The sequence below is a fragment of the Sus scrofa genome, chromosome 7 (genome assembly GCF_054392235.1).
Source record: "Sus scrofa isolate SSC_HxYL_T2T_F1_AM1 chromosome 7, Sscrofa_HxYL_maternal_Yorkshire_Landrace_v2.0, whole genome shotgun sequence".
Taxonomy (NCBI): Eukaryota; Metazoa; Chordata; class Mammalia; order Artiodactyla; family Suidae; genus Sus; species Sus scrofa.
In genome coordinates, this window is record NC_139389.1 from 43,235,359 (window position 1) to 43,255,940 (window position 20,582).

Below are 20,582 nucleotides of genomic sequence, written 5' to 3' on the forward strand. Positions count from 1 at the left end.
GGGTAATTTTTGGCGAGTTTAACAGGACCTTAAAAATTCCAGGCATCCTGCTTACTCCAACACCTTAAGAGAATCGTCTAACCTCCAAAGCTATGACCACCAGCTGCACTCGGCTGCCTCACCTCGACTCCCCCGCCCTTTCCCTTCTCCTCGTGTTTTGAAGTTTATTTTCCCACATTCAGCCTTGAATTCTTTCCTTCCTTCCCCTGCAGTGTCAGAGGAGCAGCAAAGAGGGAAACACTTCGAGGGCAGCTCGATTCTTTATCAATCCCGCCTGCCTTCTTCCCCCCTCTAAACAAAGCCCTGGAGCAAAGTAAACAACAACTCGTTCTCCAGAAGAATTGTTTCCTCAAGGGAAATTATAAAATGACTACCCCCTCCTCAACACACAGGGACGCATTGGCCAGAAACCCAACCCAAGGAAGGCCTGGCAGCCCGGAACTTCTGCTATTAGGAGCTAAAACACCCAACCCCCTTCTGAAGCTCATTCTGTCACCACCCCCAAGCCTCATCCCCCCTCCCCCCCAACCCCTCCAGCTTTGGGAACTGCTCCCAGGCAGGAAACTGCACTAAAATTCAACACCCAACCTGGCGGCTTAAACCTCCCCTTCCACCAGCCTCTCAGAAAACAGGTCTACATTTGCAGGCTGCCAGTAGGCGCGTATATGCTCACCTGATTGGGGGACAAAAAAAGGGGTACCACAGGCAAGACATCTTCACATTTCCCAATGCTTTCAACCTTCCAACAGTCCAGGGCAGGAAAGACATATGAAGACGGGGTTCATGTCCATTTTACATACGAGAAAAGTAAGGCGAGGAAAATGAGAGACAACTACACGGCCATCGAGTATGTGGTACTGTTGTGGGTTAAATGCTCCTCATCAAACCTTCTTTCTGGCATCTTTCACCCCAAGAGAATGTAACACCTTGGACAATCTGCCTCTACTCCGCCTCACAATCTAGAGCCTTCTTACCCAGGCCTGGTCATTCCACTGAAGCAAGGCCATTACTGCAGGCCAAGACGGCTAGGTGGTGGTTGAGGCTGAGCGCCTTGGAGAAACTGGCACAGGGGGCCTTGGTACCCAAATTGGCCCAAATTGGTCAGCCCCACAGTTCATCCAAGGGAGGTCAATACCATCCATAGGCCGTATGAACCAATGCCAACACGAAGGAGAAAGTCTCCCACCATCTCCCATGCTGCACAAGCTCTCCTCTGCCCCTTCACCCGAAAAGGGACACCCCGTTCCCCCAAGAGGCCTTTTGTTCTTTTGTTCGACCTGTTACTCTCACAAAGTTTAACCTCAAGGCCCTCGGGGATGTCCGCGACAGAAGCCTCTCCGGAAGCCTGTGCGCGTCCCCAACATTCCAGCCACCAGCCCCCACCCCTGGGGCTCAGGCCCGACAGCGCCCTGGGGGCCCCCCTGAGCCCTGCGGGGGCGGGGGAGCCTCACGCCACTCGCCCAGGCTGGTGAAGAAAAGCCGAGAAAAAGTCGGCTGGGTACGGCAAGGGCCCCTGAGCTGGGAGGTGGAGACGCAAGGGGGTGGCAACCGGCAGGTCTCCCGAATTCTGTGAGCGCCTCCGAAGAAAGATAAACCCCTTTATCCGACCCACAGCCTTCTCCAACCACAGAGGTAACCGCACAGCCACACCGAACCACTACGGGGCCCGGTTCACTCGCGGGTCAAGCCTAAATTCTTCCCTCCGTACAAACTGGGTTCCAAGAAATCTCTGCGCACGTGGGTAACTCCTGTCTCCACGGGTGAACGACAGATTCCAGCAGTCAGACATATGGTGATACATCCTCTGCGGTCACCCCCCAGGACCACCTCCTGGGACTGAGGGTCAGCCAAAGCTGCGAGGGGCTCCCCTTCAGCACTCCTAAACCTTCAGCTCACCTGCAGGATCTTGTCCAGGCCCTCCTGGCCCAGGCACGGGAACTCCTTGAGCAGACGCAGTTTCTGCGTATAGTAGTTTGTCTTGGCCTCTTTCCAGTGCGGCTCCTCCAGCACCTCGAAGATCGCCGCCCCGATGGCCAGGTAAAAAATGATAGCCGAGGTGAGCAGAGGGCCCCGGTCTACCATGGCTCCGGAGAGGCTGTCTCCTGGGAAAAGGCTCCACTAGCCCCAGCGGCTCCACCAGCCTCTGGAAACAGCTGTTTGAATTTGGAGCTCCGCATGCGCAGTGCCCCGTTCCCCCCCGGCGCCGCTCCACCGACAAAGTTGCTCCTCGAAGTTGGCCCACTGAGCTGGGGAAACTATGCAGGCCCTCTTCACGCGGGCCGGGGGTGGGCGGACACCAAGGGGGCCAAGGGGGCGCCCTGGATCGCGGGGGCGAAAGGAGTAGGGGATCCCGAGACCGGCTTCCCAGGAGACACGTGGGCCACCTCTCCGCGCGCCAATGCACTATGCAACGCGCCGCCTCCGCGCGCGCCTCTTTAACCCAAGCCCCGGGGAGCTCTGCCCGAGGAGGAGGGGCCAGACGAGGGCCCGCCCCCATTCAGGCCCCGCCCCACGCAGGCCCCGCGGCAGGTCCTAGAGTCACCGCTAGGTGCAGGACAAAAGCTGCGCCGGTTGCGCTCCGTGGAACCTCACCAGGCTGGCCTGCCTGCCCCGCCAGCCCCAGGGGTTGTGGCCTCCTGGACCCGTCTTTCTTACTAGTGCTGGGGCGTTAGCTAAAATGAGAGTGTACCTAACGACTGCGGTCAGGAAATTATTACTGCTGTTATTTTCGTTATAAGTCATTTACTGATGTTTCTGCCAAGAAAGCTTAATTCTCAGTCTCTTTCTGTCTCACACACCTTCCTATAAGACTGGGGAAAGGACGTTAGAAAGGGACTGGAGAGGATGTAGAGAATCAGAACATGTCAGGAACTAAACCAGCCCCAAAGGCATGACTCCTCCCTCTCACCCCATTCTCGCTTCCCCTGGTGAGACCAGACTGTCCCACATCAGGGAAAGAGCAGTCAGAGGCAGCACTGTTCGTACCCCCTCCCCATAAACGCGCTGCAACTCTACAGGAAACATTTGACCTCTTTCTTATTCCCAAGCATATTTGAAATTGCAAACATCCCACCACTACCACCACCACCACCACACAGATACACACACTCACACACACACTCTTTATTCCCCTCGTCTTATTTTCTTCCTAGCACTGAATTCCTTCTAATGCATAACACTAAAGTGATGACAGCTGAGGCTTGTAGTCTGGATTGTTCCATGACATATTCCCAGTACCTGTTACATAGCAGACACTCATACATTTGTGCAATGGAGTAAATGAATTTATGAATTTGTCAAAAACATGTTTGTCAAAGGCGCACACCCAATGGAAGTCCTAGACAGAGCAATTAAGCAAGAAAAAGAATTAAAGTCCATCCATTTGGAAAAAAAAGAAGTAAAATTGTCACTATTTACGGATGGCGTAATATTGTATATAGAAAACCCCAAAGACTCCACCAACAAACTACTAGAACCAATCAACAAATTTAATAAGCTTGCAGAATACAAAATCAATATATAAAAATCTGTTGTGTTTCCATACACTAGTAATGAACTGTCAGAAATTAAGAAAACAATTCTATTTATAATTGCATCAAAAAGAATAAAATACCTAGAAATAAATTTAACCAAGGAGATGAAAGACTTGTACACCGATAACCGTGAGACACCAATGATAGAAGTTGAAGAAGACACTAATAAATGGAAAGATATCCCATGCTCGTGGATTGGAAGAATTAATATTGTTAAATGGCCAGCCTTCCTCAGGCAATCTACACACTCAGTGCAGGCTCTATTAAAATTCCAATGGCAGAGCTCCCTTTGTGGCTCAGTGGTAATGAACCAGACAAGTATCCATGAGGACTCAGGTCATATCCCTGACCCTGCTCAGTGGGTTAAGGATCTGACGTTGCTGTGGCTGTGGCTGTGGCCTGCAGCTGCACCTCTTATTCAGCCCCTAGCCTGGGAACTTCTGTGTGCCATGGGTTTGGCCATAAAAAGACCAAAAAAAAAAAAAAAAAAAAATCCCGTGGCATTTTTCACAACAGAACAAACAATCCTAAATTATACAACCACAAAAGACCTAGAATAGTCAAAGCAATCTTAAGAAAAAAAGGACAAAGCTGGAAACTATATTTCAAGGCTATAGTAATAAAAATAGTAAGGTATTGGCATCAAAATGACTCAGATGCTAGAACGGAAAAGGGAGCCTACACATATGGTCAATTAATTTACAACAAAAGAGTCAAGAATATTCAATGGGGAAAGGATAGTCTTTTCAATAAATGGTGTTGGGAAAACTGGACAGTCACATGCAAAAGAATGAAACTAGACTACTGTTTTACACCACGCACAAAGAGTAACTCAGAATATGAATTTCCTTGCTCAGCAGGTTAAGGATCCAGCATCGTCACTGCTGTGGCTCTGGTTAAAGCTTTGGTGCAACTCCAGTCTCAGGAACTTCCACCAGCATAGGCGTGGCCAAAAAAATATACATATATATTAACTCAAAATGGACTAAAGATTGGAATGTAGGAATTGGCACAACACTATAAATCAATGTAAATTTAAAAATTTTTAAATGATTTGAATGTAAGAAATCATGAAATAATTTGAATGTAAGAACTAAATCATGAGATGGAGTTCATGGTTGGTTAAGGACCTGATGCTGCCGCAGCTTTGGCATAGATAGCAGCTGAGGTTCAGATTTGATCCTGGCCCAGGAACTTCCATATGCTTCAGGTGCAGCCAAAACCAAACAGCAACAACAAAAAACTCCCAGAAGAAGACATAAGTGGTAAGATCCTTGACCAATAACTTTTTGAATCTGACTCCAAAAGCTGAAGCAGCAGAAATGAAACCAAACAAGTGGGACTGCATCAAATGAAATGTTTCTGCACAGCAAAGGAGATAATCAACAATGAAAAAGAAAAAGCTTTTTTTTTTTTTGTCTTTTTAGGGCCACACCTTTGGCATATGGAATCCCCAGGCTAGGGGTCCAATTGGAGCTGTAGCTGCCTACACCATAGCTGCAGCAAGCCCACAGCAACACCAGACCTGAGCCATGTCTGTGACCTGTACCACAGCTCACGGCAAAGCCAGATCCTTAACCCGCTGAACAAGGCCAGGGATTGAACCTGTGTCCTCATGGATGCTAGCCAGATTCGTTTCTGCTGAGCCACAACAGGAACTCCAAAAGCAACATTTTGAATGGGAGAAAATATTACAAATCATTTATCTGATAAGGAGTTAATATCCAAAAAATACAAAGAACTCATACAGCACAATATCATTGAACACAAACAATGCAATTATAAAATAGAGAGAGGGATGTCCCATTGTGGCTCAGCAGGTTAAGAACCAGACATAGTATCCATAAGGATGCAGGTTCCATCCCTGGCCTTGCTCAGTGGGTAAAGGGTCTGGTGTTGCTGCAAGCTGCAGTACAGGTTGCAGATGCAGCTCAGATCCTGCATTGCCTTGGCTGTGGTATAGGGTGATAGCCACGGTTCCAATTCAAACCCTAGCCTGGGAACTTCCATATGCTGCAGGTGTGGCCGTTAAAAAAAAAAAAAAAAAAAAAAGACAGAGACTCTGAATAGACATTATTCCAAAGAAGACATGCAGGTGCCCAATAGGTACATGAAAAGATGAGATGCTCAACATCACTAATCATTAGAGAAATGCAAATCAAAACCACAGTGAGATATTACCCTACACCTGTCAGAATGGCTGCCATCAAAAAGACAACAAATAACCAGTGTTGACCAACATGTGGAGAAAAGAGAACCCTTGTGCACTTGAAAAAATAAAAATACTCGAAAAAAATAAAAAAAAATGCATCCTTATGTTCATTGTAGCATTATTTACAATAGCCAATACATGGAAACAACCTAAGTGTCCACTGACAGATGAATGCATACAGTGTGGTATATGCATACAATGGGATACTATTCAGCCAAAAAAGAAAGAGAGAGACAGACAGAGGGGAAGGAAGGAAGAAAGGAAAAAAAAAAAAAAAGAAAATCTTGCCATTTGCCACAATACAGATAGACCTAGAGGTTATTACGCTAATCGAAATAAGTCAGACAAAGAAGACAAGTGTCATTTGATCTCACTTATGTATAGAATTAAAAAAATAAAAAAACACCTAACATGGGAGTTCCGGTTGTGGCTCAGCGGTAACAAACCTGACTAGCAATCATGAGAACGTGGGTTCAATCCCAGGCCTCGCTCAGTGGGCAATCTGGCATTGCCGTGAACTGCTGTGTAGGTCACAGACCCAGCTGGGATCCAGCATTGCTGTGGCTGTGGTGTAGGCCAGCAGCTGCAGCTCTGATTGGACCCCTAGCCTGGAAACTTCCATATGCAGCAGGTGTGGCCCTAAAAAGACAAAACAAAAACCAAAAAAAACCCCAAAACCAAAAAAACTCCCCACCACTTAACAAACTCATAAATACAGAGAACAGACTGGTGGTTGCCAGAGATGGGGCTTGTGTAAGGGGTTAGAAAATATAAACTTTCAATTACAAAATAAATAAGTTCTAGATGTAACAGGCAGACAGCATGGTGACTATAAATAATACCGTGTTGCGTTTTGGAATCTGAGCATTGCGAAGAGAGTAAATCTTAGAAGTTTTCATCACAAGAAAGAAAAACAAATTTTTATAACTATGTATGATGACATGCTAACTTGACTTATCATAGTGACCATTTTGCCACATATACAAATAACAAATCATGTTGTGCATCTGAAAGTAATATAATGTGAAGTATCAACTATACCTGAGTTTTAAAAATTAACCAAATTAATTTTTTATTATTTAAGGAATTTTATTACATTTAGAGGTGTACAACAACCATCACAACCAAATTCAAATTAATTTTCTTTTAGATAAAACAAGGAGTTCCCATCGTGCCTCAGTGGTTAATGAACCTAACAAGCATCCATGAGGACATGGGTTTGATTCTTGGTCTCGCTCAGTGGGTTAAGGATCCGGCATTGCCGTGAGCTGTGGTGTAGGTCACAGACGTGGTTCTGATCTTGCGTTGGCTGTGGCTGTGGCATAGGCCAGCGACTACAGCTCCGACTGGACCCCTAGCCTGGGAACCTCCATATGCCTTGGGTGTGGCCCTAAAAATACAAAAAAAAAAAAAAATAAAAACAAAACAAAACAAAACAAAAACTCACCCAGGATATTTCTCACCCACCTTGCTGCCACTTACCAAGTGTTCATAAACCTCAGGCTACTACATCCTTGAGTTTCCTGGTGGTGCTGTGGGTTAAGAATCCAGCATCATCACTGTGGTCGCTCAGTTTCGCTCCCTGGCCTGGGAACTTCCACAGGCTGTGGGCAAGGGGCCCTCCCTCAGAATTAAAAACAAAAACCTAGAAACTCAGGCTACTACATCCTTTCCATGCATCTTAAGCAGGGCCCATCATGACACCCGCTTTGCAGTGAGGAAACCCAAGCTTGAGTGGGTTGGTTGGTGCAAGGCCCCTCAGCCAGCAGCAGTCGGGAGTGGGGGAGGGGGCACCCTCTCAGCAGCACTCTGTATCAAGGGCTGGCTCTGACCCCCTGGGGCCTCTGTGGGGTGGGGCGGGGGTCAGGTGGAGCAGTAGGCTATGCACGGACCCCTGGCCAAGGCCTTTTTTTTTTTTTTTCTATTGGGAGAGGGGAGTTCTTTGCTCAGGAGTCAAAAGTTAGGATAGTTTTTCCTTGGGGGCTAAGGTGGTATCTGTAGCATCTCCAGATCAGGCTGGTGCACAGGGCCTAGGGATGCAGAGTTGAAGGAAAGAGCTGGGGTTGTGGGTGTGTCTCCTTTAGTCTCTCTCTCTATCTCTTTTTTTCTTTTTTTTTTTTTTTGGTTTTTAGGGCTGCATCTGCAACGTTAAGTTCTAACTTAAGTAACAGGTGAGTAACTTAAGCAAGTAAGAACTCAATCGGAGTTCTAGCTGCTGGCCTACACCACAGCCACAGCAACGCCAAATCCAAGCCACACCACAGCTCACGGCAATGCAGGATCTGAGCTGCATCTGTGACCTACACCCCAGCTCACGGCAACGCTGGATCCTTAACCCACTGAGTGAGGCCAGAGATGGAACACGCATCTGGTGGATACGAGTGGGGTTCATTACTGCTGAGCCACGACTGGAACTCCTAGTCTCTTCTTTAAGGCACCAGGTGTGCGTCCTGGGAGCCTAGAGCAGGATGCCCCAGGTTCCGCGATGCTTGCCTGGCTCCCTCTGGAGACCCCCCCACTCCCCAGTCAGAGCCCCCCTCGCCCACCCTAGACAGACCCCTCTTCCTCACCTTCTGCCCACCTCCCATCACCCTGCACTGTTAATCCAGCCCTCAGGCTGTAGGGAGACCAGGCTTCTGTCCCAGACACCCCCTGTCTGGTAGAGAAAGTCAGGGACTGTGGTGTGAACAGTTCATCCGGTGTGGGGTGGGGGCGGTCTGAGAGCCCATAGCCTCTCCCTCTGGTTGGAAAATTCTCTCCCATTCCTCTCCCACCTCCGGTCTGCGTTCTCTTCCTAAGAAAATAAAGGGCCTCTTCCTATTTCAGTTTCACTGTCTCACAAAAACACTGCACAAGGCTTTGGGATGAATGGGTCCTTATTCGAAGTTTTTATAATTTCTACTTTCTCTGTCTTTCCATGTTGCCTGCTTCTCCATTCCCCAACCCCTCCTCTTTCTTGCCCCCTCTAGGTCATGCTCATTCCCCCACCTCCTTCCATGGCCCCTTCCTTACCTTCTTGCATTTTTCCCACCCCCCTTAACACGGCTCTCCATTCCCCCTGCTCCTGCCTCCTTCCTTGGCTCCTTCCGCGTTGAACGTTCTCCTCCCCTCCTCTGCCCTTTCCCTCACTCCGTGGCCCCATCCACACATTCGGAACAATTCCCGACGGAGGTCAGGAGCTATGCCCATTCTCAGCACCGCAGCCAGGGGGCGCTTTGGGAAGTAAAACTGTACCGAAACCGGTGAAAGTCGGGACCACTTGAGCCTCAGGGACAGAAAAGGAAAAAGTCTGTATAAGGGGCTGAGGGAGTGTGTCCTCACACTGCTAAGAAATACATTTCAGTGGCTTTATTATTATGCTTATGGATGGTAATCACCTCCGAGGGAGGCACCTACTGAAAAGCAATGGGCTTTGAGAATGGAGTTGAGTTTCCCCTTGGGAGCAACTGATTACTAATTTCATCTGGTCCCAGGTGAGAAATTGGCCCAGCAGGTTAGTTATTTTCCCCAAGGCCACGCTCCCCAAACTCTGGCCACAAAAGGATGGTCACCCACCTTCGCTTATTCCTCCGTTCAGTTAGGTGAGGGATTTATCCTCTGGGTGAATGAACGTTTGATGGTCCTTTCATAATGTTAAGACATTTAGTCTTTTACTTCTGCTTAGGATTATTTCTATTTTTATTCTGTTTAGGAATTTCAAAGGGAATAAGCCCCCTCTGAAAGTCATGGCTGATAATAAGGAGGCATATAAAAAGCCCTAAGAGAATAAAGTGGTTCAACATCACTTGAAAAACTTGTTTCCTTAAAAACAAAAACAAAAACAAACCTAGAGCTCTCAGCTCAAGAGTTCAAAAAGTTTTATTTTCATTTTCGTGCTTGCCGTAGTGTTTGGAAGAGAGACAATTTTAAATGCCTTATAAAATAGCCTGCATTACGAAAGATTATCAGTTAATTTATAAACTTGCTTTGTTTCTAATGGATCATTTAGAAACCTAGGCAAAGTATCTGTTACAAGTCTGCAAATCCTCTGCTCATTCAACTAGAAAAGTTTCAAGTGGTAAACTCAGGGTACATGATGAGGCCACGTCTGTGTTTTACACCAGGAAAAACAAAATAAAACCACAGCACACGATGAAATCTCAGAGCAAGATAGTTTAGTAAAGAAAAAAAAAAAGAGGTAGTGAAAATGGTGTACACATACAGTGGAATATTATTCAGCCTTAAAAGGGAAGGAAAGCCTGTCTGTGCTATAACATGGATGAAAGGGGAGGTAAGCCAAACACAAGAGAGACCAATATTGCACATTTATGAGGTCTCTAAAGTGGTCAAAAATCCTAGAAATGGAAAGTGAAATAGTCATGGCTAGGAGCTGGAGGAGGGGAAAAAAAGAAGGACTCATTGGGTATAGACCTTCGGTTACAAGTTCGAGGGGTCTGATGGACAACAAAAATGCATTGAATTAACACTGCTATGCCGCCCGCTTGAAAGTGGCTGAGATGGTAAATTTCATGTTATGTAGAAGGTTGAAGGTAAAACCACAATTTTTTAAAAAAGTAGTGAAAACTGAACTTGTAAATCCAATGTAAGATACTCGAAGTTACAAGAATTAGCCGGGCATTGAGGAGAAAGATATGGCTCAGTGACAATAATTAAGTCAGATAAGGGTTGCCTTGGCAGCATTTCAGTTGCTTTAAACAACCTGTCCTTCACTCTGAGAGCCCGTTAAGCCGCGGACAAACCTTATAAGTTAAGGGTGGAGCTTGAGAGCTGATTCTGAGTTATTTGTATTTGGAGATTTCAGATGGGTCTCTTGCCATTTCCCAGCCTTTTCCTTAAAAAGGGAAGATTAGAAGTTCATGGCTGTGCGGCAACATCTAAAATTTCTACTGCCCCTAAAACAACTCAGTAACAAGAGAGACTCCACTCCAACCAGTTCAGAGGTTACCTGAAGCTATTCCTTAGATGGGGTCTTATTTATTTATTTATTTAGGTCTTTTTAAGGCCACACCTGTGGCATATGGAAGTTTCCAGGCTAGGAGTTGAATTAGAGCTGCCGCTGGGGGCTTATGCCACAGCCACAGAAATGTCAGATCCAAGCCATGTCTGCAGACTACAGATCCTTAACCCATTGAGCGAAGCCAGGGATCAAACCTGTGTCCTCATGGATACTAGTTGTTCTTAAGCCACTGAACCACATGGGAACACCGGATGGGGTCATTTTTAAATTCACACAGCAGTATTATGGACTCCACCTCCAAACCTTTCTCTCCAATTGTCATTGACCCTTGAAATTCTACCATTTGAAAGTCATTCCTTTGGGTTGAATACTGCTCTCTCCCTAAGACCTCGTTTCAAACTCAGGGAAGGAGTATGGCATTAAGACGCTAACATTTTACTTCTATGGCTCTTAACCTTTTTTTGTTTGTTTTTGTCACAACTTTGAGTATTTATGGACATTTTCTCAGAAAAATGCACCTATGCAGGAATCCACCTAAACTTTTACAAGTTCTGATGTATCATGGGAAATGCCCCACCCTCACCTTCCATCAGAGCTGTTTCCTGGCTGGGTGATTCTATAAGCAGCTTTTGGAAAGGGAGATTCCCGGTGGTTGAGTAGAACCGGTTGATGAGGAGACTAGAAGAGGAGAAAGGTGAGTGGAGAAAGGGGGGGATCAGGGGAGCTAGTTTGCATTTTCAAATTTGCCTGTAGTGATAACAATTAGGTACTTTTTTTTGGTTGAGCCTGAGGCACGTAGAGGTTCTTGGGCCAAGGATCAAACCCAAGCCCAGTAGTGACCCAAGCCACAGCTGTGACAATGCTGGTTCCTTAACCCACTGAGCCACCAGGGAACTCCATATTTTACATCTTTATTTGCACTAACCTCTATCTGAAATTTAGCATCCTCTTCACAACAAATCGGAGTAGCCTTAGCAACCTCCAAGACTTTATCACCCATATTGTTACACACAAAAGTATGTCAGTTATCAGACCCACTGCTATAATTTGTAATACATGTCAATTAAAAACCATATATCTTATTACCTATAATGCATATAAATTAAGCATTATTTTTAAGACGTATTTTGATATTGGTCTTTTGATACAATTGGCTGCCTTTGTAACACTGTACATTTTATTTTAGGCATTTAAAAATGTTTTGCTAGGAAGAAGTCCGCAGTCTTCACTGGACAGTCAGAGGAGTGTGTGAAACAAAAATAAGTTTAAGCACTCTGCCTGGAAGGGCTTGAAGCAGGCAAGCGTCCTGACCAGTGTAGCACTTTCAAGTGCCCACACGGGCAGCTGTGTCCTTTAGGAGGGGATGGCCAGAGGTGAGACAGTGGGGACGAGAGAGAAGGCGGGGGCAGGGGCAGCAGGCAACACCTTCAGTGTTCTGGAGTTTGTCGCCCAGGATAATCTGTGGCCCATCCCTCATGGCCAGAGCCCTGGGCTCTCACCTATGAGCCTCTTCCCCCACCTGCCTCCCCAGCCTCCCTCACCCCCTGGCTGCTCTACGCAAACCCAGAAAGGCTGCATCCAGATCCACCGTCTCAGCGCTGAGACAGCCCCATCCCGCCCCAACGTGGCCACCCTCCCCTCCCTTCCCCTGCCCTCCCCGGCCCCCCAGAGACATAAGGATCCCAGAAACAGTTGGCCACTTGTCCACCAAATGAGAGAGGGGCCTGAGGATTGGTGGAGAAGGGGGCGGAGGAGGGGAGGAGGGGGGAGGAGGATGCCAAGGGGAAGGAGAAACCAGGATTCCTGGAATTTCTGTCTCCTGAGCCAACGCCCAAGAGCGAGCTGGGCAATAAACAGGACTTTGGCCCTAGTGTCCTGAGACACGCGTTTCTGGGCAATGGCTCACCAGGCGCTGGGGCTCCAGAGGCTTGGAATCCAGTACCTTATTATGGGGCTTGTAGCGCATAACAGCTTTCATTTAGTATCGCAAGGGACCAGAATCCTTGTCCCTGGTCACTAAGCACCCTGGTCCTTAAACCAGCCATCCAGATCTTCCTAGCTCTGTGGCAGGGAGCCTAGCTGGACTGGTCTGGAAGAGCCATTGACTGGGGTCCGTGTCAAGGACCTCACTGAAGATAAACACATTGGGGTGAATGATCTCGCCCGTTCCCCCTTACCACCTTACTCTCAGGGCGAGGAGGGGACTTGTCACAAGTGATGCCGTGATTTGAGTTAGCAGTACTGTGTACTTCTCATGTGCCAGGGACACAGTCAGCCCCTAAACACGCTACTCATTTAACCTCAGAAGGACGCTCTACAGTAACCCTGGTAATTACCCCCATTTTACCCTTGAGGAAACTGAGGCTCAAGAAGGGATCGTAGGAGTTCCCACTGTGGTGCAATGGGATCAGCGGCGTCTCTCCACCATGGCTGTGCAGGTTCATTCCCCAGGCCTGCACAGTGGGTTAAAGGCTTGAGTGTTGCTGCCTCTATGGCGTAGGTTGCAACTGTATCTTGGATCTCATCCCTGGCTGAGGAACTCCATATGCTACAGGGTTGAAAAAGAGAGAAAGAGAGAAGAGGAGAGAAGAGAGGGAGAGAGAAGGAAAGAGAGATGGGGGAAAAAAGAGAAAGAAAGAAAGGAAAGGAACTTGCCCAGTCCGGCAGGTGGGGAAGCCAAGATTGGGACCCAGGCTGGTCCGATGGCAGAGGCTTCAGAGCCCTTAGACAGGGTGGAACATGAATGAACTCTGCCCCTCCAGCACCCAGTCCTAAGTCCCTCCAAAGCCAGACTTTTACCTGTTGGGGCACAGCCAGGCTGGCCCTGCAGATGATTTCAAAACTGAAACCCAATTCACAAGGAAAGCCCTGCTGAGATTGTCTTCATGTGCCAGGAGCAAGTTCCTGCATAGGACAGGTTCCCCACTACGGGTGAGAACTATAGGTGCTCAGAGGTAGCAGAGGGAAAAAAGCCAGCAAGTCCATCCCTGATGGACAGACAGCGAGACGCTGGGCCCACCCACACCTCCACCTGTTCCCCTCTCCACCTGGTGCCAGAAGTCATGACCAGCTGGATGGACTCAGGTCCTGGGCAGGGACTGTCAGTGACTGTCAATCTTCCTCAAAAACAGACAAAGCAGCCCCCCCCCCCCCCCGCCAGGAAGTACCCAACACCACCCTGAAATAAATTCGACAATAATCCTGGAGAAAGTCCCACATTCCTACCTCGGCGTCTAGACGGAGCCCTTGTCCGCCCCTCTGGGTCACATCTCCTGCCACCTTCATCTCCCCCCCACCTTCTCAGCCCACTCTCTCTGCTTCAGCCACATGGGCCTCATACTAGGACCACACTGTGACTTCTTTTTTTCTTTTTTTGGGGGGCTATCCTGCTGGCATATAGAGTTCCTAGGCCAGGGATCAGATCTGAGCCACAGGTGTGACCTATGCTGAAGCCATGGCAATGCGGGATCCTTTAACCCCCTGTGCCTGGCTGGAAGATCGAACCTATGTCCTGGCACTGCAGAGATGCCACCAATCCTCTCGTGCCACAGTGGGAACTCCCACACTGTGAGTTTCAAGGGCACTTTTGCCTTTGTGGGGTTCCTTCTCCCGTAAATTATATTTTACAAATGGAGTCATCAGTGTATGAATATTATGTTTAAAACATTTTCTTCATCCTAAATATCCATTTTGTCTTCTGATTATTTTATTTTTTAAAATTTATTTATTTATATATACATACATATATTTTTATATATAATTTTTAAAATTTTCCCACTGTACAGCAAGGGGGTTAGGTTATCCTTACATGTATACATTACAATTACATTTTTTCCCCCACCCTTTGTTCTGTTGTAACATGAGTATCTAGACTAAGTTCTCAATGCTATTCAGCAGGATCTCCTTGTAAATCTATCCTAAGTTGTGTGTGATAAGCCCAAGCTCCTGATCCCTCCCACTCCCTCCCCTTCCCATCAGGCAGCCACAAGTCTTTTCTCCAAGTCCATGATTTTCTTTTCTGAGGAGATGTTCATTTGTGCTGGATATTAGATTCCAGTTATAAGTGATATCATATGGTATTTGTCTTTGTCTTTGTGACTCATTTCACTCAGTATGAGATTCTCTAGTTCCATCCATGTTGCTGCAAATGGCATTATGTCATTCTTTTTTATGGCTGAGTAGTATTCCATTGTGTATATAGACCACATCTTCTTAATTCAATCCTCTGTCGATGGACATTTGGGTTGTTTCCATGTCCTGGCTATTGTGAATAGTGCTGCAATGAACATGCAGGTGCACGTGTCTCTTTTAAGTAGAGTTTTGTCCGGATAGATGCCCAAGAGTGGGATTGCAGGGTCATATGGAAGTTCTATGTATAGATTTCTAAGGTATCTCCAAACTGTTCTCCATAGTGGCTGAACCAGTTTACATTCCCACCAACAGTGCAGGAGGGTTCCCTTTTCTCCACAGCCCCTCCAGCACTTGTTACTTGTGGATTTATTAATGATGGCCATTCTGACTGGTGTGAGGTTATATATATATTTTAAAGTGTGTCTTTTTCCCAGGAGTTTTATAGAACTAATTACAGAGGAGATTTCTATCATGGAGACGAATATTTTATGCTGAGAGAAGACACTGATTATTTACTGTGTTTGCTATAGTATAGACACATTTCTTTCCCGTGCAGCCTCTCTGTTTTTAATATCGTTCAGAACAAAACTTACTTTTAGGTAGTGACCTTTACTAGAGTCTTTCAAGCAGGCTGCAGGCTCCCCTTCTCAGGTTATTAACTTGACCAGATTCCAGGGCCCCTGCCTTTTTTTTTTTTTTTTTGGCTTTTTTAGGGCCATACCCACTGCATGTTGAAGTTCCCAGGCTAGGGCTCTAATCGGAGCTGTAGCCGCTGGCCTACCCCACAGCCACAGCAAGGCAGGATCCAAGCCACATCTGTGACATACACCCCAGCTCACAGCAATGCCAGATCCCCGACCCACTGGGCGAGGCCAGGGATCGAACCTGAATCCTCATGATACTAGTCAGATTCCTTTCTGCTGAGCCACAGTGGAAATGCCATCTTTTTTTTCCTGATTTTAAAAGAAATGAAAACACTGACACAGGTTCCTTTGAGTGTGGTGGGCCCCAGGCACTGTATCCACTTCAGCGAATGAAATAATCAGCCTGTTTGCTAATTCAATTTCTACCTCCCCAAATGCTCTCTCCTCCACTTCCATCCCTGAGAGCCTGACTCTTCCTTTGGGGAGACTTCTGACATCCCAAGGGCCCATGACAAACCCATGGCCCCATCATATGCACTCATGCTTCTCTGCACCCTGGCTTCATGAGAAGCATCACAGTTGAGAATCACATATTAACAGTTGTGATTCTTTGCTTGATGAATCTCCTCCCCTGGATCATCCATCTCTGTCTCCCAGCCCAGTGCCTGGCATCGGGTGGTGCTTAATAATAAATATCTGCTGAATAAATAAATACATTCAAGTTGGGAAGGGCGGTGGTGTTTTGAACATTCAAAGAGGAAAAAGAAAAGTGTCTGGAAACAAATACACCAAAGTTTAACAATATTTTTGGGGGGGTGGGGGGAGGTAGTAGGAGCTAGAAAGAATGGTAGGTATTTTGTTTGTTTCTTGTTTTTTTCTTGGATGCACCTGCAGCGTATAGAAGTTCCTGGGCCAGGGATCGAACCCATGCATCAGCAGCCACCTGAGCTGCTGCAGAGACAATGCCCGATTCTTAACCAGCTGTGCCACAGTGGGAACTCCCAAGAGTGGTAGATTTAAGAGTGATTTTTACAAAGTTGCTGAGAGACTAGATCTTAAATGTTCTCACCACAAAAAAAGTAATGATAATCAGGTGACGTGATGGGGTGTTAGCTGTGGTGGAAATCATATTGCAATATGTAAATGTATCAGATCAATGCTTTGATACATTTACCTTATGGGTACTCAATATTATATGTCAATTGTGTCTCAAAGAGTGATTTTTATTTTCTTGGTTATACTTAAGTGCATTTTCAAGTTCTTCAATGACTACCTGTGGCTCGTGCATTAAAAATAGCAGAGAATCATTCTTTCTTTTCTTGCTAAAAGAAAAGCTTGACTGGAATTCCCTGGTGGCTCAGCGGGTTAAGGATCTGGTGTTGTCACTCTGTGGTGCACGTTCAGTTCCTGGCCAGGGAACATCCACATACTGTGGGCAGAGCCAAAAACACAAAAAAGAGAACTCCACTGCCTATAAACTCCTTGAAGCATGGCTGTGTCTGTCTTGTTCTCTGTGCTGTCCCTCGTGATGGGCACATTATAGGTGCTCAGCGAATATTGATGACTGACCAAATGCTGATCCTTGGAGTCTGGATTAGAGATGAGAGCAGGTGACAGCAGGAAAGAGGCTCTCTCTTGCCCTAATAAGGGTGAGAAGGGGATGCTGCATGCTCAGCAAATGTGGAGAGGAAGGGACCTTTCCGAGGTAGGATTATCAGGACCCAGAGAGAAAGAATTCATCTTCCCTGGATAACTGGGTGGATGGCAGAGTGGGGACTAGGGCAGAGGAGTAAAGCAGAGGGGGAGAGATAATGAGCTCACCTTGGGCTTTTTATGGGTAAGATGTTCTTGGTACATGTGGATGAAGAACAGAGGGCAGTGGGGGTGAAGGACCAGGAATTCAGGAGCTGAAGAGTCAGATTCGGGAGTCATAGCACCCAGATGGCATTTGCTGGCAGTTGTCTTCTCCCCAGTGGATTGAACTGCCCTGTTCCTGCTCCGAGGCTGGAAAACCAAAATGCTGGCAGCTGTGGCGTGCCTCTTGTGGCTTGCAGCTTGAGCGCTTGAGAAGATGAGGAAGCTTTGCTCAGACCAGGATGCAAACCGATCCCACGGGTGAGACAGAAACTAGGGAGAACTGGTCCAGCCTCTGAACTGAGGGCTAGACCCAAAATAGCCATCAATTACATGTACTGAGTCAGAGTCCAAGTTGAAGTTTAAGAAAACAAACACATAGGAACACATAAGAGAGGCAGAGCTTTCTGTTCAGTAGCAATCACTGCCTTGCACCAACTGAGTCGTCCTTCAACTCAGGCCTACACTGGAACCACTTCTCATTCTGGGTGCGTCCTTGCTCTGAAATGGGCATATGAGTCACTGGGAAAAGAGGATTCGATTAACAGAGATTCAATTCGACCACAGCTGTGGCCCAAAAGTGGGGCCCGCCTGCAGGGCAAGCCCTCTCCTTGGGCAGCCTGGTTGCCATGGCCTGTTCATGCCTGCTGCCTGCTCCGGTGCCCCCAATGTCACCGTTGGGGGTGTGCCTTTGGGAGAAGACATGGCAGCCTCCGAGGATTTTATTCCAAATTGAAATGTCCTGTCACAATAGCAAATCCCAGCAGCTAAGAACTTGTTGCAAATTTGCCCTCTGTTCACCGTGAGGGTTGGCTAAGATCAGCACCTTGAAAGGAGTTTAATGAGGGCAGGAAGGGGCAGGTAGCTGTGTGATTTGGCGGGATGCAGGAAGGGCAGTGGTGCAGCTTCAAAGCTGGGGGCATGAGGCGGGGGTGGGGAACCACGTAGCGGGTTCTGCACTGAGTACATGGGGACCAGTGGGGCAGATCCTACGAGAAGTTCTCAACCTTCTCACACCCTTTGTGCCTGTGTGGATTGTTCTCAGGGTGGTCCATGATTGTTCCCCAACTGTATAGAAAGCCTCTTCTTCCAGGGGCCTTCCCTTATACTTCAGTAACCTGTGAAGCTTTTGGCACCACACTGGACACACATTCTCTGCTTTAATAAGATGTGCCCATTGGTTCTTCGGGGTTTGTTGGTTTGTTTGTTTGTCTTTTTGTCTTTTTTTTCTAGGACCACACCCACGGCATATGGAGATTCTTAGGCTAGGGGTCCAGTCGGAGCTACAGCAGCTGGCCTGAGCCACAGCCACAGCAATGTGGGATCTGAGCCATGTCTTCGACCTACACCACAGCTCATGGCAATGCTGGATCCTCAACCCACTGAGTGAAGCCAGGGATGGAACCCACAACCTCTTGGTTCCTAGTCAGATTCGTTACCACGACAGGAACTCCAGGTTTTTTTTTTTTTCTTTTTTTTTAAATAGGCACATCTGCAGCATATAGAAATTCTTGGGCCAGGGACTGAATCCAAGCCACAGCAATGCTAGATCCTTTAATCCATTGCATTGGGTCAGGGATTGAACGTACACCTCCAAAGTGACTTGAGCTGCGGCCGTTTTTTTGTGCACAATTCACTGAGCCACAGTGGGAACTCCAAGATGTGCACAGTAGGAACTCCAAGAAAACCCCAGCCAGAAATGAAACATCCAGCAGGCATAGTGATCAACCTCAACAAGTTTTGTACACAGCGACAGCATCCGTAAACAACAGAGAGCTCTACAAAGAGCTGCAGTCTCTACAAACAGCTGTAGGCTCTGCAAACACCTTCAAGTTCTGCAAAGAGCTGTTTATTTTTAAACAATTTAAAATTTGATTGTGATTTAAAAATTTAAAAACACTTACTGACTAGAGGCTCTGCAAATAGAGGGAGGCTCTGAAAACTGCTGTGGGATGTGTGAACGACTGTAGGCTTTGCAAAAGGAGAATAGCTCTGTAAACACCTGCAATCTGCAAATACCTGCAGGTTCTGCCAACACCTTTGGGTTCTGCAAACCGTTGGACAAAAGGCTGCAAGTATCAACTATAGGCCCAAACTTGAGAACACTATTTGAGCTTTTGAAACTGATCACTCAAGAAATAAATATTAAGATAAAGATGGGAAGGGATGGGAGAAGGGCAAGTCAATCTGAAAAATAAAAAAGGGGATCCGGGGAGTTCCCCTTGTGGTGCAGTAGAAATGAATCTAACTAGTACCCATGAGGATGCAGGTTCAATCCCAGGCCTCGCTCAGGGATCCGGTGTTGCCATGAGCTGTGGTGTAGGTCACAGATGGGGCTCAGATCCTGTGTGGCTGTGGCTGCAGCTGTGGCTGGCAGCTGTAGCTATGATTCGACCCCTAGCCTGGGAACTTCCATATGCCATGAGTGTGGCCCTAAAAAGCAAAAAAAAAAAAAAAAAAAAAAAAGGCGGCGGGGGTGGGGGGCATGTAAGTGATCTGGTGGGGTTGAAAATGTGTCAGAGGAGTTCCCGCAGTGGTTAACGAATCTGACTAGGAACCATGAGGTTTTAGGTTCGATCCCTGCCCTTGCTCAGTGGGTCAAGATTCCGGCGTTGGGGTGAGCTGTGGTGTAGGTCGCAGATGTGGCTCGGATCCTGTGTTGCTGTGGCTCTGGCGTAGGCTGGCAGCTACAGCTCCGATTTGACCCCTAGCCCGGGAATCTCCATATGTCGAAGGAGCGGCCCAAGAAATGGCAAAAAGACAAAAAAAAAAAAAAAAAAAAAAGAAAGAAAATGTGTCAGAATAATTCAGCACTGATGGAAGTGTTTTGATGTGCTTAGAATGGTGCAAAGGATGATGGGAAATGTGGGGAACCATGTGCTCTCACCAATCACGGAAAATCAGACACCTCCTTGGCCTCTCTGACGGCCGTTAGGAATAGCCGTGCATAGTCCACATCGGTTTCCTTCTGAGTCACGATGATTCTGTGTACCTGACTAATGCCCCTGGTTATTAACTGGAGCAATAAAAACATCTCATGATCCACTTGAACACTGCACTCAAAGGTGATTGTCACTCCTATTGCTGGCTGCCGGCATCAGGGCGGAGACAGTCTCATCTGTGGGGACACAGGTACTCCAAGGGCAAAGAGTGCACTCAGACACGGGGCAGAGCTCCATGCATGGCACTGCCACGGCACATGATCCCCACGTGCTCCTGTGTGTCCCTAAGGGCCAAAGAAGCATGAGAAT

General features: G+C 47.2%; 2 protein-coding genes across 2 annotated transcripts in view; both read right to left on the reverse strand.

The window, feature by feature from the left end:
• KCNK5 (potassium two pore domain channel subfamily K member 5) overlaps window positions 1-2,409 on the reverse strand; it is a 38,720-nt gene extending 36,311 nt beyond the window's left edge. Inside the window, exon 1 of the mRNA XM_001928254.5 lies at window positions 1,897-2,409. Within this exon, the coding sequence (XP_001928289.2) occupies window positions 1,897-2,082 (186 nt within the window). The 5' untranslated portion in view covers window positions 2,083-2,409. The remainder of the gene's footprint in view (window positions 1-1,896) is intronic.
• The window catches only part of MOCS1 (molybdenum cofactor synthesis 1), a 918,787-nt gene that overhangs the window by 249,333 nt on the left and 648,872 nt on the right, over window positions 1-20,582 (reverse strand). The gene's annotated exons all lie outside the window — the stretch shown is intronic.